We start from the raw sequence: 16871 nt of genomic DNA on the forward strand, positions 1-16871 counted from the left end.
AAACTTCTCCACAACTTAATCCCTGACCTGTCTGGTGTGTTCCTTGGCCTTTATGATGCTTTTTGTTTACTAAGGTTCTCTAACAAACCTCTGAGGTGTTTACAGAACAGCTGTATTTATACTAAGATTAAATTACACACAGGTGGACTCTATTTATTAATTAGGTGACTTCTCAATGCAATTGGTTTCACTAGATTTTAGTTAGGGATATCAGAGTAAAGGTAGCTGAATACAAAAGCACGACACACTTTTCACATGTGCCACTTTGTGTTGGTCTATCACATAAAATCCCAATAAAATACAATTACATTTTTGGTTGTAACAAGACAAAATGTGGAAAATTTCAAGAGGAATTAATACTTTTTCAAGGCACTGTACATCATTCCAGTTTATTACACATTTACACAGTAATTTTTTATTTTTTTTATTCTGATTATAATAAATAAAAAAGTTTATACAAAATCACTATATGTTCTATTTAGTAATAATAGATAAAGAAAATTAAAATTCCTTGAAATACCTATGCGTTGAACAATGCTACATGCTATAGTCCTTACCTTACTCTGGGTTATCTTATATTTCTTGTTTAATACAAAGACCGCTTTATCTACCGCCACTAATCCAACGTGAGAATCGGAATCTGCTTTCAGTGTCAAGATTACAGCATCTGACGGTGCTGCGGTCTTCTTGTCGCTGTCCACCTCCAGCTAGTGTTGGGTTCCAGGACAGAAAAGGAGAAAGAAAAATACAATTTACTTGAGAGATGTAACCAAGTTTATTTTGGCAGACTTTGCTGCCATTCTTATTATTATACAGCAAATCGTAGTAAACTGACCACACGCTTTATAAACTGAGGTCCTATTCACACTATACCACGCTACAAGCATAGAGCAGCCCATTCATTTCAATGGCCTGCCCTACACGTTCCAAACATGGCAAAGTAGACCATGCACCTTGAGTTTTACAGGTTTTTAACTGTGGCCCTCTTATTGCATATTCCAGATAACTCTAATGCCTCGTCCACACGTTCAGACTTTCCGACAACAAAACCATGGAATTTTGTCAGAAGGGTTTTGGCTCAAACTTGTCTTGCATACACATGGTCACACAAATGTTGGCCAACAATTATGAACGTACTAGACGTACTATGTGGTTTTTCAGCTCTTTAGCGCCACACTTTGGGCTCCTTCTGCCAATTTCATGTTAGTAGAAGTTTGGTGAGTGTTGATTTGCACTTTTTTTTTCATGTTTTTCATTTAGCGCTTTTCAGTTCGTGCCTTTCAGTTCGTTTCTCAATGGCCGTTCGCCAACCAGACATGTTGCGGAATCGGAGGAGATAACGTGTTATTTATTATTGGCCTTGGAGTTATTGCTTTGACATTATTTTTTTGGTTGAATAATGATTTGATTTGGTATATTTTATATATTTTTGGATGCATAGAATGCACTTTTTGTTTAAGTTCTATTGGCAGATAACATGTCTAATTTTTTATTTTTTTTTATTTCTAATGCACAATAAAAAAAATTGTGGAGAATAATACTTGGCTATGTGTTTTACTTCAAATGACAGTTTGGGAGTAGGCAGTTACAGTTTTAAAAAATACAATGTAAAATTGACAAGGGTTGTATCTTTGTTCTTAAAAACTAGGGGATAATGGTGTTGTGGTAACTTGCACAAATAAAAAAAAAAACAAAAAAACATAATATTATTCTTGCTATCACTAGAAAAAACAGCCTTTGAAAATGTGTTTGCAATAACTCCATCAGTGTCACCAGCAAAGCAGCTTCATTATTATCCCATTAAAGAAGAAGAGAATTGTACGCTGCATTTGGAGATTTCATGTTTTGCCACCTCACAAATGTTAACTCTCCATTACAAATGCTAGTTTACAAGACCGACCGCTTCTGCTTCCGAGCATGCGTGTTTGTACTTTGGACTTTTGTGCGACTGACTTGTTCACACACGATCGTAAAATCCGACAACACACTTTTGTTGGCGGAAAATTTGAAGACATGCTAGCCAGCATTTGTTGGGGGAAAGTCAGACAACAATTTTCCGATGGAGCATACACGAGGTCGGATTTTCCGCCAACAGCCCGACATCCAACATTTCCCCTCGGAAAATCCGATCGTGTGTACGGGGCTTAAGGGTACATTTACGCCTTGCTTCAACTTTAACAGTTGAAAAAAATGGTGGAAAAAATAACAAACAACTAAAGTTACTGTACATCCAAGCACTTAAATCCTCCCTCCAAAAAGTTGTTGAGCCCCCACCCCGACATACAAACACATATAAAAGTAAACTCATGTTGTCGGGGGCACCTACACATGAAAACATCAATTGCAATACACGTGTTTAGGCATGTACCTAAAATTTTATTTGTATATACACTTGGGGTTAATGTCTGGTAGTTCGTGGGTTAACAAACTGTGGTGTGTCTGAATTTTTTGGTCTGTGGTGCTTCCTGTAGAAGGGATATACTGTATATAAGTGGTTGGAGGTAGAGCCTGGGTTGCTGTAGTTGGTCATGGGGATTGTACAGAGATAATACACATGGGGATGTAGACGCTGCAATGAGAATGGGGTTACCCCATAGCAGGACCCTGAAACGGGACTTGAAGCCATACCACTACTTGTTGGGAACCAACTCCCAGGGCTGGGCTTAGGAGCTTCCTTCTTTGTGCTCAGGCTGCTCAACTGCCGGATAATTGCCAGCACTCGATTCCTCAGTGGCTCCCCTAGTTATCATTATCTGCTTGTCAGTCCTGCCTACAGCCAGCCCCTTCTGGCTATTTAAACTGCCTTGTTCATTCCTTTCCTACCCTCGTCTGGTCAACATATCTGGAGTTTCTCTGCTGTGTTCCTGTTAAAGACTGTGCCTGGCTGACATCCTTTCTGGTTCCTGATCCTGTTCTTCTGCCTCTGGCAATGCTGATCTCTGGTTTCCTGATCACTGGTTTGTTTGATTACCCGCTTTTGCTTCCGATCCCTGACTTATGTTTTGGCTACGTTTACTGATATGTGCAATTTTTTACCATTACATTAAAAGGTGTGATTTTTACTGCATTTCTGTCTCAGTCTGATTCATGGTTCCTGACTCCAACACAACCTAAAGGTATGAGCACCACAGCACAGCCCAAGTAGCAGTACAAATAGCAGTATAGCATTTATAAAAAGGAAGAATGTGTACTGCCATGATTATTGATATGTTGCCTTGGTGTTGTAACAACTAAAGAACTAAAGAAGATTCAGGTAAAGAAAGTTCTGATGTAGTAACAATGACTAGTCTGATTGACTGGTGAAAAGAGTGAGAGTGTGCTCCTACAGTGAATGGGAATGGGGGAAGGAGTGTAAATCTTCATGTTCACCTTCTGGGTAGAGAAGAGTGAGAAGTAAAGGGAAGAAGGAGCAGTCAGCTCCGGGGAGGAGGTAGTGATGGACTGGAGAGAGGGGTTCTGAAGCAAGGATGGACTGGTGGCTATATGGTTTGCCCTTCTGAGTGGCAGGGTCCCTATATTAGGGCCCTGTGCATAACTGAACCCTCCTGGGGGCCTGGCCTGAACCACAGTGGTCGTGGCTTCACAAAGTATACATACTTCCCAACTTTTTGAGATGGGAAAGAGGGACACCTATTAGCAAAAGTTTATAGGCATAGGACACACCCCTGCCACACCCCCTTAAAGGCTCAGCATACAAAAAAAAGATTTGTTCAATCAAAAAGTGCTTTTTTACCACTACTATTCCTTTATCATGGCTTTTGAAATGTACAAATGAAACAATGTAGAAACTGGATGAAAGTTTTAGCACTGGGAAACACATTTTGAAAGATAAATAGTGCATTTTGTATATAACTATATAGATCAGACCAAAACGAGGGACAAATGAGAAGGGAAGAGTGACAGAGGGACTTTGTTCCAAATCAGGGACAGTCCCTCAAATTCGGGGGCAGTTGGGAGCTATGAGTATACAGCAGCTTCCCTCCATGCCTAAAGAGAGCAGGAGTAAGAAGAAAAGTGTATCATGTAAGGTGTAAAAGAGCTGGTGAAAAGAATCCATGCTCCCATGTGGTATCTCTCGAAATGTCTCTGTAGTCAATTCCAGGACAGGTGTCACTGGTAAGTGAAAGGACATTATCCTTCTGGAGTGGGGCCCATGGAAATACGGCCTCTGGCTATGAGGGGTACTAACTCGCACATGAAAGCAACATAACTATGCTAACACTTGGCAAAAGTGATCAGAAAAATTCACAGTAAGCTGTTCCCACATGCTAACACTTGATACATACAGTATACATATATTATTGCCACTGGAGTGACAGTAATAATTCTAGGGCCATTATTCATTGTTGACTCTGACCTGTGGGGGCCTTTAAAGCATCACCTATGGTAAAGACTTAGGGTGCCGAAAATTTCTTGGCGCACACAATTTTAAGGCTCGACATGTTGGATGTCTATATACTCAACAGAACTTCAAATTTTATATTTTACCCCAAAAATTGGTAATATATTTTTGTTTGCCTTAAAATTAACTTTAGTGTATTTTTTTACTAAAATTTTGCATTTGATAAACTGTTGTGCTATTATTGTGTGACATAAAAAAATTGAAACTACAACTATTTTATTTTCCAGGGTGTCTGTTTTCAAAAAGTATATAATGTTTTAGGGGTTTTAAGTAATCTTCAAGCCTAAAATGTTTTTAACATGTGCAAAAAAGAGACCAGAGAGAAACTGCTCTGACAGCTAAAGTACAGCCATCACTTTCCTTTCATCTCCTGTCCCAGGGACAAGGCAGGAATTGAGTTGATTTTCTTTCACTTCCTGTCCTGGTAATGTACCACAAATTGTGATAAAATATTTACAAATTGAAGGGAAGTATGCTCTTATTTAGCTGCCACTGGAACAGGTCTCCTCAAGTGAAGAATTACCCTCACCTACAGTTGGCACTGTCAAAGCACATTTACAAATTGTTACTGAATTGTAAATTTTAAAAAAGTGGCTTGACTTTTTAAAAATTTTGCACAATTCATAGGTGTGTTTTCTGCTATTCAAAATGTTCCTTCCATCCAAACTGGCCGCCTTACCGTTCCCATGCATTCATCAACCACATCCACCCAGAGGGAGTCCGACACAAGCTCTTTTTCAATGGTATAGTATGCCACAATACGAAATGATGGGATTAAGTCCTTTTTCACAATGAGTGACATAGTGACAAGGCCTTGGCCTTGATCTCGCTTCTGCTTGCCCACAGTTATTATTCTGCCTTTGCTGAGAATCTGGAAAAAAAAAACAGTAGTCATTATTTTGAATTACATTTTAAGTTGGACCTTTCAATAGTCTACATGAATAAAATCTTGACCCTTCTCAAAATAGGACACGCATTCATGAGCTTTTATTCATACCAGAACTGATTCTCTTGTCAAACAAATCTACAGGAATTCAAAAACAGTTTAAAGCAGGTTGATATGGCATAGAAAGAAATTAGTTGCTGATCAGAAATAGCGACCCTGAAGCAAGCTTTCATTTTTGGTCCAAGGAGATACAGGCAGGGGGATTCTCCACCACACAGCTGATATTAAAAAGGTTCAAAAATACTTGCAACATCTTTGACCTAATAGTCATGTGACTATATTAAATCAATGACAATGAAATAATAGGACCATATTAGATAAATGATGTCGCCAGCATCCACACTCCTTTGTAACATCTGCTGAAGGGTGGGTAATTCCAGTGTTCCATTCCGAACACTGAATCCAGCTGTCATTCTTGATCCAACAAGATTTAGGCAGGGCATTCCCTGCCTTACAGTTGATTTAACAAAGGGTCAGGGTTGATCGTGACATCATTGACCTAATATGGCCACATGGCCATTTCATGTTATGGTCATTGACCTAATATGGCCATGTGACAATGTTAAATCAATTATGTCACAAGCATCTCTGCACCTTTGTAACTTCAGGTGTTGGGTAGGAAATTCTCATGTTCAGGTCTAAAGTCAACTGTCATTCTTGGTGCAATGAAATGCTAGTGGGGGACTCCATGCCCCACAGCTGATTTTACAAAGGGGTGAGGATGCCCGTGACATCATTGACCTCATTGGCTGCTTGGTCATATTAGATCAATGACACTGGTACATTATGGTCATGTGGCCATATGAGGTCATGAGCATCCTCACCCCTTTGTGTATAGGCAATAAGGAAGAGCATGAGCCTTAAAGCGACCCTTGCGCTCCAGTCCAGAGAAAATGTAATTGGCAGGCAGGAGAAAGCATTTGCTTTTTTTCCCTCTCTCAGTGGTCATGTGACAGTACCATATATGTATGGTTAAAGAAAATGTCCTTCTTGGCGCTGAAAAATCTTATGCTGAAAATATTTTGTAAAGACCTTCCAAACTCTAATAAAACCATGGTGATTTTGAAAAGCCAGTTAGTTCAACCAATAAAAAAATAAAACATAAATAGAAAACCTCTATATACCCATAGTTGATCCAGAGGAAGGAAAAAACCCAAATGAAACATTGTTCAATTTTAATTTGCTCCAACGGGGGAAAAAATTCCTTCCTGATCCCTCAGAATATGAACTTACCAGATATGTAAAATACTGAACTTTGTCTTGGTCTGCAGGAGGGCTTGTCAATATATTAAAGTTTATGAAAAGTTGTTTGTTTGGCTTTGCCACATTGGTATCGATAGTCAAGTGCAGATAGTTTCCCTTTCCACTTTGTGGTTGGTATGCAGTTATGGTGGCTTTCTCGGAGGCCTGGAGTTTTTCATCTAGTCCCTCTATTGTTGTTTTCACCTGTTAAAAGGGGAGGTTGATTTGTTAAAGAGGTGTACAAATCTGGTTAAAAAGATAGCACTACTTTCACAAAAAAAAAAAAAATAACACAAATAAAAAAAAAATGCAATCTATCTATCTATCTATCTATCTATCTATCTATCTATCTATCTATCTATCTATCTATCTATCTATCTATCTATCTATCTATATACGGGACTTTAAATGAAGCATGTCAATTGAAAGTATAATAATGAATGCATGTGATTAGGTAAAATGATTGGATTTAATTTATAGTCAAGTCCATGATTTTGATGCATACAGTACCAATAAAATAGTATAGATACAGACATAGTCGCATGACTTAATATATAAGCATATTTAGCAGTAACAATCATTGAAGACTCAGTAGTGTAAACAAATCAATGGACATACATATATGCAATTCATAACAGAAATACATGAATTAAAATCGCCAATCAAAATCACAAAATCGCATGAAATGAAAAAACTCGATAAAAAATTGATAAATGTCAGGAATAGATTTAGGCTTGATAGGGCATCCTTAGTTTGAGAACCCGATGCGTTTCTTGGCTTCTTGCCAGTCATCAGGGGTGAGATGCATATTTTAACTGAGAAAAGCAAAGGAATATTATAAATATTGATACATGTGGAACCTCCGGCCAACAGAGAAAATTGCATCAGAGATGTCCAAATTGTCTACTTTGAATAGAGAAGCTACTTACACAATAGCCCAAAAGTCAAGAAGAGTTACCAGCAATGGGATCTGTTAGGGTGTGCGATATAACCGTCTCAAACGGGGTTGAGGCAGGGCACCGACCATCCTCCCAAAGTGATTGGAGGGTGGGCCAGGAAAAACCACAGCCGACTGATTCCTGAGCCCTCAATATACTGATCAATGAGTTGTAAATGGGAAAATCTGCAGAAAAATAGAGAAAATGGGATGTGTCAAAGAAAGTAAATCTAGAGTTGAACGTATTGAATAGATAGAATGGCTGAAAGAAATGTGTACTTGGTGCATCTGAAAAAATAAAATGAGATAATGAGGGGGAATGGAAATAAATTGGATGCATAAAAATGCATGTGAAAAAAATAGGAAAGGAAACCATAGGAAATGTGTGAAAATAGAGGGTGTCGTGCACTAAGTAAATAGGTGAGAGGATGGGAATGTGTGTACTGTAAGCAGGAAAAAAGATTAAAAAAATATGTATTAATTACCCATGTGTTGAATAGTGGCTGCTTAGGGAGTGAACCGTCAGTCTGTCGGTCCCAGCTGATATACTCTGGATATACTCTGGCCCTGGGCGGGTTCCTGCCAGCGTCATGCATGACGTCATTGGCAGCTGAGAGACGAGAGAGCAATCACAGCTGAGAGTACCTCAGTGGATGTCTGCTCATCACAGCTGTGGGCATCAGATGTGGTCCCTTGAGTTTATTGAGAACTATTTGTATTAATTCCAAGGTTTTTATTCCCTGGTATCCATTTATTGATTTAAATCCAGCATATGGGCCGGGGTGTTTTGATATTTTGCAGTCTCTCTGTCCGGGGTTGCGATGCGCTCAGCTCCCTCCCCACCTCCCCTCATTTATTTCGGGGCGGTTGGGGTCCGATCTCAACGCATCAGCGCCATGCACAAATTGGCCCCCCGAGCGACGTCAATTGACGCCACAAGGTGGGAGCCGGGTTTTTTTTTTTGGTTTTTTTTGTTCCATCTGATGCCCACAGCTGTGATGAGCAGACATCCACTGAGGTACTCTCAGCTGTGATTGCTCTCTCGTCTCTCAGCTGCCAGTGACGTCATGCATGACGCTGGCAGAAACCCGCCCAGGGCCAGAGTATATCAGCTGGGACCGACAGACTGACGGTTCACTCCCTCACTGTGCTTCGCTAGGAAGGGACCGCTCTGTTAAGCAGCCACTATTCAACACATGGGTAATTAATACATATTTTTTTAATCTTTTTTCCTGCTTACAGTACACACATTCCCATCCTCTCACCTATTTACTTAGTGCACGACACCCTCTATTTTCACACATTTCCTATGGTTTCCTTTCCTATTTTTTTCACATGCATTTTTATGCATCCAATTTATTTCCATTCCCCCTCATTATCTCATTTTATTTTTTCAGATGCACCAAGTACACATTTCTTTCAGCCATTCTATCCATTCAATACGTTCAACTCTAGATTTACTTTCTTTGACACATCCCATTTTCTCTAATTTTCTGCAGATTTTCCCATTTACAACTCATTGATCAGTATATTGAGGGCTCAGGAATCAGTCGGCTGTGGTTTTTCCTGGCCCACCCTCCAATCACTTTGGGAGGATGGTCGGTGCCCTGCCTCAACCCCGGTTGAGACGGTTATATCGCACACCCTAACAGATCCCATTGCTGGTAACTCTTCTTGACTTTTGGGCTATTGTGTAAGTAGCTTCTCTATTCAAAGTAGACAATTTGGACATCTCTGATGCAATTTTCTCTGTTGGCCGGAGGTTCCACATGTATCAATATTTATGATATTCCTTTGCTTTTCTCAGTTAAATTATGCATCTCACCCCTGATGACTGGCAAGAAGCCCAGAAACGCGTCGGGTTCTCAAACTAAGGATGCCCTATCGAGCCTAAATCTATTCCTGACATTTATCAATTTTTTATCGAGTTTTTTCATTTCATGCGATTTTGTGATTTTGATTGGCGATTTTAATTCATGTATTTCTGTTATGAATTGCATATATGTATGCCCATTGATTTGTTTACACTACTGAGTCTTCAATGATTGTTACTGTTAAATATGCTTATATATTAAGTCATGCGACTATGTCTGTATCTATACTATTTTATTGGTACTGTATGCATCAAAATCATGGACTTGACTATAAATTAAATCCAATCATTTTACCTAATCACATGCATTCATTATTATACTTTCAATTGACATGCTTCATTTAAAGTCCCACTTGTCCCTCTCTTTTTCTTTTATATATGGACCCGGAATGGAAGCATGCCATAGATATTTAGTTATGCGACTGGTCACTCTCTTTGTTTATATCTATATATATATATGTAGCGACCTCCCGGACCTCCGGAGGCCTAATGGTGACCTCCAGAGTCGGGGAGAGCTGACATCCTTCTCCGTAGAGTGGGTTACAAGGCATGGTGGGTGTAATAAGATGGAGTGATGGGCGCCAGACACTTTTTGAATGTAAAGAGATTTATTCTCTCTTGAACAAGAACCGTGGGAGAGAGGGTTGGGGCCAGGACACTCTTGAGTAGATGCAATGATAATTGGCAGACTCCGAGAATTCTATAGGTAGACAGCAATACAGTGGAAGGCCTGCAGCCAGACACCAATTCTGTATAGGTAGGACTGCTGTCTCCTATGGCAACAAATCATGTAACAGTCACTAACAGTAGTTGTATTTAACTATTGGTAACACAAATAGTTCTTCTCGCACTCTACAGTCTCTCACTGTAGGTCTTCAGTCACTGAGCTCCCAGTCTCTCACTAGACTCTCAGACTCAATAACCACTGGATCCCCTGAGCTCTTCCACTTCCATAACTCGGTATCTTCCTCAAGCGTCACCCCCGCTTCCATGCTGGGTCCCTGGCTTGGCACTCACAGATACTCCTCAAGTGTCACAACTGCTGACCTGCTAGGTCCCTGGCTTGGCAATCACTGATGCTCCTCAAGCATCACCTCTGTTGTTCCGCCGGGTGCCTGACTTGGCATTTGTTGAAGTTTTCCCACTTCTTCACCATCCCCGGCTGATGAGAAGACTGCTCTGGTACTGGCTCCAGCTTACTCACAGTGGTCTCTAGTAACAAGGTGGATGGTCCCTTAGTGGCGACAGCTTACCCTCTACCCCTGACCACAACAGGTTCCCCTTCCGGCTGTACCTTTTACTCTCGGTTGGACTCCAATCCTGCAGTCCCAAACCTGCGCTGCTTCTCCTGCTTCTGGATAGGCCCTCAGACAGCCTAGCAGCCAGATGCCCCTGGGATAGGCCTCAGGCTTCCAGCCTAGCAGCCCGGGGCAGCATAACATACGTCCACCTAGACAGCCATACAGGTAGCACAGAACACTGATCACCTGACTCCATCCAAATAAATAGGCCCTCCCAGCAGGCCAAGGGGCTAAAGAAACCCCCGCCAAATGGCTGAGACACCCCATTCATTCATAACCTGATCTTGCTAAGACCTTGTCCATCTAATGTCACCAGCATAACGCCACCTAGTGACAGAAGAGAGAAGGTGAAGCAAGTTCAGAACTAGAGAGGAATCAGTGGATCTGCTAACAATTAGCCAGGGCAACTACCGCCTGGCAAACTAAATTTACTAACAACCCTGACTAAACTCCAGGGTGCTACATTTAAATCATGTACGATTGCTAAATAAGCAACATTGTAGTTCAATGTTATTAACTATTACCATTCCTTTTCAATCTGTATTTTAGAAAAAAATTCAATACGATACGGCAACCTGAAAACATTATGTACATCGTTGGTGTATAGCACGCCCCCAGAAATGTAATTTACTCCTTGTGCAATTGGCTCACTGATTTTCCCAGAAGCCTTCACTAAGATACAATTTAAATTTGTCATCAACTGCAGTAACAATTTCAGTTTTGGTAAGACAATCCCCAAGGGTAAAATACTTCTAAAGGGATGCAGACCCTGCAACTTCTTTCATCAGAAAACTGAAAGTGCACCAGGTCATTATAATGAACCAGGCTTCCTTTTCAGAATCAGTCCACAAAGAATATGGGGGTTTATTTACTAAAGGCAAATCCACTTTGCAATACAAGTGCACTAACAGTGCACTTGGAAGTGCACTTGGAAGTGCACTCGCTGTAGATCCAAGGGGGACAGTAAGGAAAATAAAAAACAGCATTTTTGTGTTTACATGATTGGATGATAAAATCAGCAGAGCTTCCCCTGATTTCAGATCTTCCCCTCAGATTTACAGTGACTGCACTTCCAAGTGCACTTGCAGTGCACTTGTAGTGCAGAGTGGATTTGCCTTTAATAAATCAACCTCATGGTGACATAAACAGCTTTTTTCTTTAGAACAAAAAAGGAGTAGGACTCTGCTGCAAAGTTTGCTAAAATCCCTGCAATGTGCATTGATTACCCAGCGGTGGTGACAGACATCCAATTCGCAACCAACTGTGACACTCAAACAAAGGTCCTACTCTGGGTGGGTTGAATGAGCACTTTCAATGTCAGCAGCTCATCTTAACTTTCATTAAGATTTTTCAACTTGTGTGTGGGGCTGATCCTCCTTATTTCTCATATTGAAAAGGAAAGAAAGTAGCAAACCACCAGTGTGACCTTTCCTGTCATTAGGAGAGTCATACTCCATTATCATACCCCCTAACATTTTGAGATGGGAATGAGGGACACCTACCAGCAAACGTATGTAGGCATAGGACATACCTCCTGCCACATCCCCTTAAAGGAGAATTAATCAAAAAAAAAGGTTAATTAAATCCACAAGTGCTTTTTTTTACCATTACTACCTTTTATATTGGCTTTTAAAATGTACAAATTCAGCAATTTAGAATTCGGATGAAAGGTTTAGCACGGGGAAACACTTTTTGAAAGATAAAAAGTGCATTTTATGTACAACTATATGGATCAGACCAAAATGAGGGACAAATGAGGGTGAAAGAGGGACAGAGGGACATTGTTCCAAATCAGGAACAGTCCCTCAAAATCAGGGACAATTGGGAGCTATGACATTAGCACTGTCTTGTGCTGTTAGAGCGAGGCAAAATGTTTAAGCATCAAAACAAAAGAAGTGCAGGCAGCCAAAGCCTAAGTAGAAAACCCTGTCCCCTACCAGCAAGCTGCACAGAGGAAACCTTGCTCTCTGTGTTGAAGCAGTGGCCTCTCTACACAGGCCCACCACAACCCAAGTTGAGTCAGAGCTAGAGCTGTCAAATCAATAGTGAATGTGGGCTTTGCTGATTGCAGAGCCATGGGTCTGACTCATTAGGGGGTGCGGCTAGACAAGAACAAGGGTCCCACTGTGCAGCATGCTGATGGGGAATCATTTCCCCTTAACTCACTTTGTGGGCCAGTGATCAAGAATGACTATGCAGAGCAAATGTTTTGACTTCACGGGCTGCAAGCTTGCCCAGTGCAACCCAGCCAACCAGAATTTTCACAAAAAGTCATGGCACCTGGCTGGGAGTAGCTCCAACTTGAAAAAGAGCACCCCAATCTTCAGGTTAGGGGAGTTAATTTTTCTTCCTGTTTCTGTATACTCTCCTATCGTATGTCATACTCTATCACTTTATAATGGTCTGTTATACAGTATATAGCACCTCCTGTTGATTTATTCTATTGTCGGCTATAAATGTACAGCACACTCTTTGTCTTTATATCCATGCACCCGCCCCTGCATGCATGCCAGATTTTGACACGCAACTGTGCCTGTGCAGCTCTTGCGTTTGCATCCAGGCCTATAGGCTGCCTGCATGCAGCTCAGAGGAGGAAGAAGAAATCAGCACCATTCTGAATGAGCCCTTATGTATTGACATAACTGCTGAATTGCCACCAACCAAAGGCAGCATATCTCTTCAGTATAACACAGAAGTTGAATCCAATACAATTGTACTTCATATTATTGCAGTATATATCATGTTTTTTTCCAGTCTATTGAAGTGTCAGACAATGACTTTTCTAAGCCCTGTCTCTGCAAAGAGCTAACACTAAATGAAGGAATATGGAATAAGCATAGAGAGTCACGTTAGGGTTGAACTTACTAGCACTAAACAGAAGGGGAGGACAAAGGGAGATACCAAATCACATAAGTAAACTAATTGTAGTGACCTAAAACCATCACGGGATGTCAGCATACTACAGAAACCTGATGCAGTTCAATAAAACACAGAAATATATACAGTCAGGTCCATAAATATTGGGACATAGACAAAATTCTAATCTTTTTGGCTCTATACACCACCACAATGGATTTGAAATGAAACTAACAAGATGTGCTTTAACTGCAGTCTTTCAGCTTTAATTTGAGGGTATTTACATCCAAATCAGGTGAATGGTGTAGGAATTACAACTATTTGTATATGTGCCTCCCACTTTTTAAGGGACCAAAAGTAATGGGACAATTGGCTGCTCAGCTATTCCATGGCCAGGTGTGTGTTATTCCCTCATTATCCCATTTACAAGGAGCATATGAAAGGTTCAGAGTTCATTTCAAGTGTGCTATTTGCATTTGGAATCTGTTGCTGTCAACTCTCAATATGAGATCCAAAGAGCTGTCACTATCGGTGAAGCAAGCCATCATTAGGCTGAAAAAACAAAACAAACCCATCAGAGAGATAGCAAAAACATTAGGTGTGGCCAAATCAACTGTTTGGAACATCCTTAAAAAGAAAGAATGCACCGGTGAGCTCAGCAACACCAAAAGACCCGGAAGACCACAGAAAACAACTGTGGTGGATGACCGAAGAATTCTTTCCCTGGTGAAGAAAACACCCTTCACAACAGTTGGCCAGATCAAGAACACTCTCCAGGAGGTAGGTGTATGTGTGTCAAAGTCAACAATCAAGAGTAGACTTCACCAGAGTAAATACAGAGGGTTCACCACAAGATGTAAACCATTGGTTAGCCTCAAAAACAAGAAGGCCAGATTAGAGTTTGCCAAACAACATCTAAAAAAGCCTTCACAGTTCTGCAACAACATACTATGGACAGATGAGACCAAGATCAACTTGTACCAGAGTGATGGGAAGAGAAGAGTATGGAGAAGGAAAGGAACTGCTCATGATCCAAAGCATACCACCTCATCAGTGAAGCATGGTGGTGGTAGTGTCATGGCGTGGACATGTATGGCTGCCAGTGGAACTGGTTCTCTTGTATTTATTGATGATGTGACTGCTGACAAAAGCAGCAGGATGAATTCTGAAGTGTTTCGGGCAATATTATCTGCTTATATTCAGCCAAATGCTTCAGAACTCATTGGACGGCGCTTCACAGTACAGATGGACAATGACCCAAAGCATACTGCAAAAGCAACCAAAGAGTTTTTTAAGGTAAAGAAGTGGAATGTTATGCAATGGCCAAGTCAATCACCTGACCTAAAACCGATTGAACATGCATTTCACTTGCCAAAGACAAAACTGAAGGGAAAATGCCCCAAGAACAAGCAGGAACTGAAGACAGTTGCAGTAGAGGCCTGGCAGAGCATTACCAAGGATGAAACCCAGTGTCTGGTGATGTCTATGTATTCCAGACTTCAGGCTGTAATTGACTGCAAAGGATTTGCAACCAAGTATTAAAAAGTGAAAGTTTGATGAATGATTGTTAATCTGTCCCATTACTTTTGGTCCCTTAAAAAGTGGGAGGCACATATACAAACTGTTGTAATTCCTACACCGCTTACCTGATTTGGATGTAAATGCCCTCAAATTAAAGCTGAAAGCCTTCAGTTAAAGCACATCTTGTTTGTTTCATTTAAAATCAATTGTGGTGGTGTATAGAGCCAAATAAGTTCGAATTGTGTCGATGTCCCAATATTTATGGACCTGGCTGTATATAAGTGGAAGAAAACAGAACTATTCAAACAATCTATTTATATGAATGGGTGTACTGATCAATATACCAGTTGTCGACAATGGCAACCCTTGTACTTCCCTAAGGTCAGTTTTCCTCTAAAACTTACCGTTATTTCCAAAAGCTTTATATTTGAACCGGTGTTTACTAGCAACTTAGCTGTTCCATCTTCCCCAGTAACACCTGGGATGCTTCCTGGGTTGGCCTCTACTGGAATTCTATTTGCTGGTGAGCCATCTGGGTTTGTAACCAACACCTAAAAGAGAAGAAAAACGAATTCCTGGTGCATTAACCTTTACCTCAAATGTCCAGAAAGGAAAAAGAAGGATGGGAGGTTTCAGACCAACTTGTCTTCACGTCAACAGATTGTCAAATCTGTCATAATTTGGTTTGTTTTACATTGCTGGTCCTCAAGCCCTTATCTATAGAAGCTCAAGCTATGCCTTCCATATCTGGATGGACGAAAACTACAAATCTGGAAACACTTCTATGCAAATACATTTCTAGAAACCCACTGGTCTTCAGTCTTCACATCAACACATTGCTATCCCTGTCAAAATTTTGTTTTTCTTATATTGCTGCTCCACAATCCCTTTTCTATGTAAAGGTAGGTAGAATGGAGCGCCTGATATCCAGTGAATGTGCTTTGGCAGATGAGTTTGTAATCCTTTATTGAGAGTAGCAACAAGTAACCAAATCAATGCGTTTCGGGTGAACAAAGTTTCCCCCTTTGTCAGGGGTGTTGCTGCATAACTTGGTTGGAGGCCAAGTTGACAAGAGGGTTTGCCTTGTAGGTCTGGTCCGAGCACCCCTGAATGTGGTGACAGAGGTACAAGGCTCAAAACAGCATGGGTGCTAGTTGCTTGGTAGCAAGTCATTTCGACAGACAGAGACGTAGTCAAAGCAGGCTAGAGTCATATGCAGTGAGGCAGCAGTGTGGACAGGAAGCAGGCAGAGCAAGGTCAGTAGCAGGCTGAGGTCAGTACCAGGGAAGCAGGCAGAGCAAGGTCAGAAGCAGGCCGAGGTCGGTACCAGAGAAGCAGGCAGAGCAAGGTCCTGGAGAAGGCCGAGGTCAGTACCAGGGAAGGAGGCAGAGAATAGTCAAAGCAAAGTCAGGAACAAGCTGGGTCAGCAACGGAAGATCAGTCAGCGAAAGCAGGACAATGCGCGCTGGCACACAGAGATACACCTATGTGTCAGTGCACTCTGGATATTAGCCCAAGCTCGTCTGCGTGCTAGTACCTGTCTACAAGCACCCAGATAGCAAGCAATTGAGCTGCAAGCTTGAAAATGACTTGCTAAGCTATTGCTAGACTTGCCAAGCTTCACAAGTTTGTTGCAGCAAGTCTGCAGATCAACTTTCTTTGCAAACATTCTGCAAGTCTGCTGCAAGTTTTGATGTGCAATAGTCATTCCACCACAGGAGTCACTGTGACTTCCAGAGCTCTTGCTGTAGACTCACCACTGCAACTTTTTTCTTGCTACAGACCTGCCACGC

General features: G+C 41.1%; 1 protein-coding gene across 1 annotated transcript in view; it reads right to left on the bottom strand.

Annotated features, from left to right (window-relative positions):
* LOC141133435 (complement C3-like) overlaps positions 1–16871 on the bottom strand; it is a 286038-nt gene that overhangs the window by 185243 nt on the left and 83924 nt on the right. The window contains exons 11-14 of the mRNA XM_073622822.1: positions 15483–15629; positions 6582–6794; positions 5082–5273; positions 558–707 (exon numbers count right to left, since the gene is read on the bottom strand). Coding sequence (XP_073478923.1) covers positions 558–707; positions 5082–5273; positions 6582–6794; positions 15483–15629 — 702 coding nt within the window. The remainder of the gene's footprint in view (positions 1–557; positions 708–5081; positions 5274–6581; positions 6795–15482; positions 15630–16871) is intronic.

Source organism: Aquarana catesbeiana, linkage group LG03 (genome assembly GCF_042186555.1).
Source record: "Aquarana catesbeiana isolate 2022-GZ linkage group LG03, ASM4218655v1, whole genome shotgun sequence".
In the NCBI taxonomy this organism is placed as follows: domain Eukaryota; kingdom Metazoa; phylum Chordata; class Amphibia; order Anura; family Ranidae; genus Aquarana; species Aquarana catesbeiana.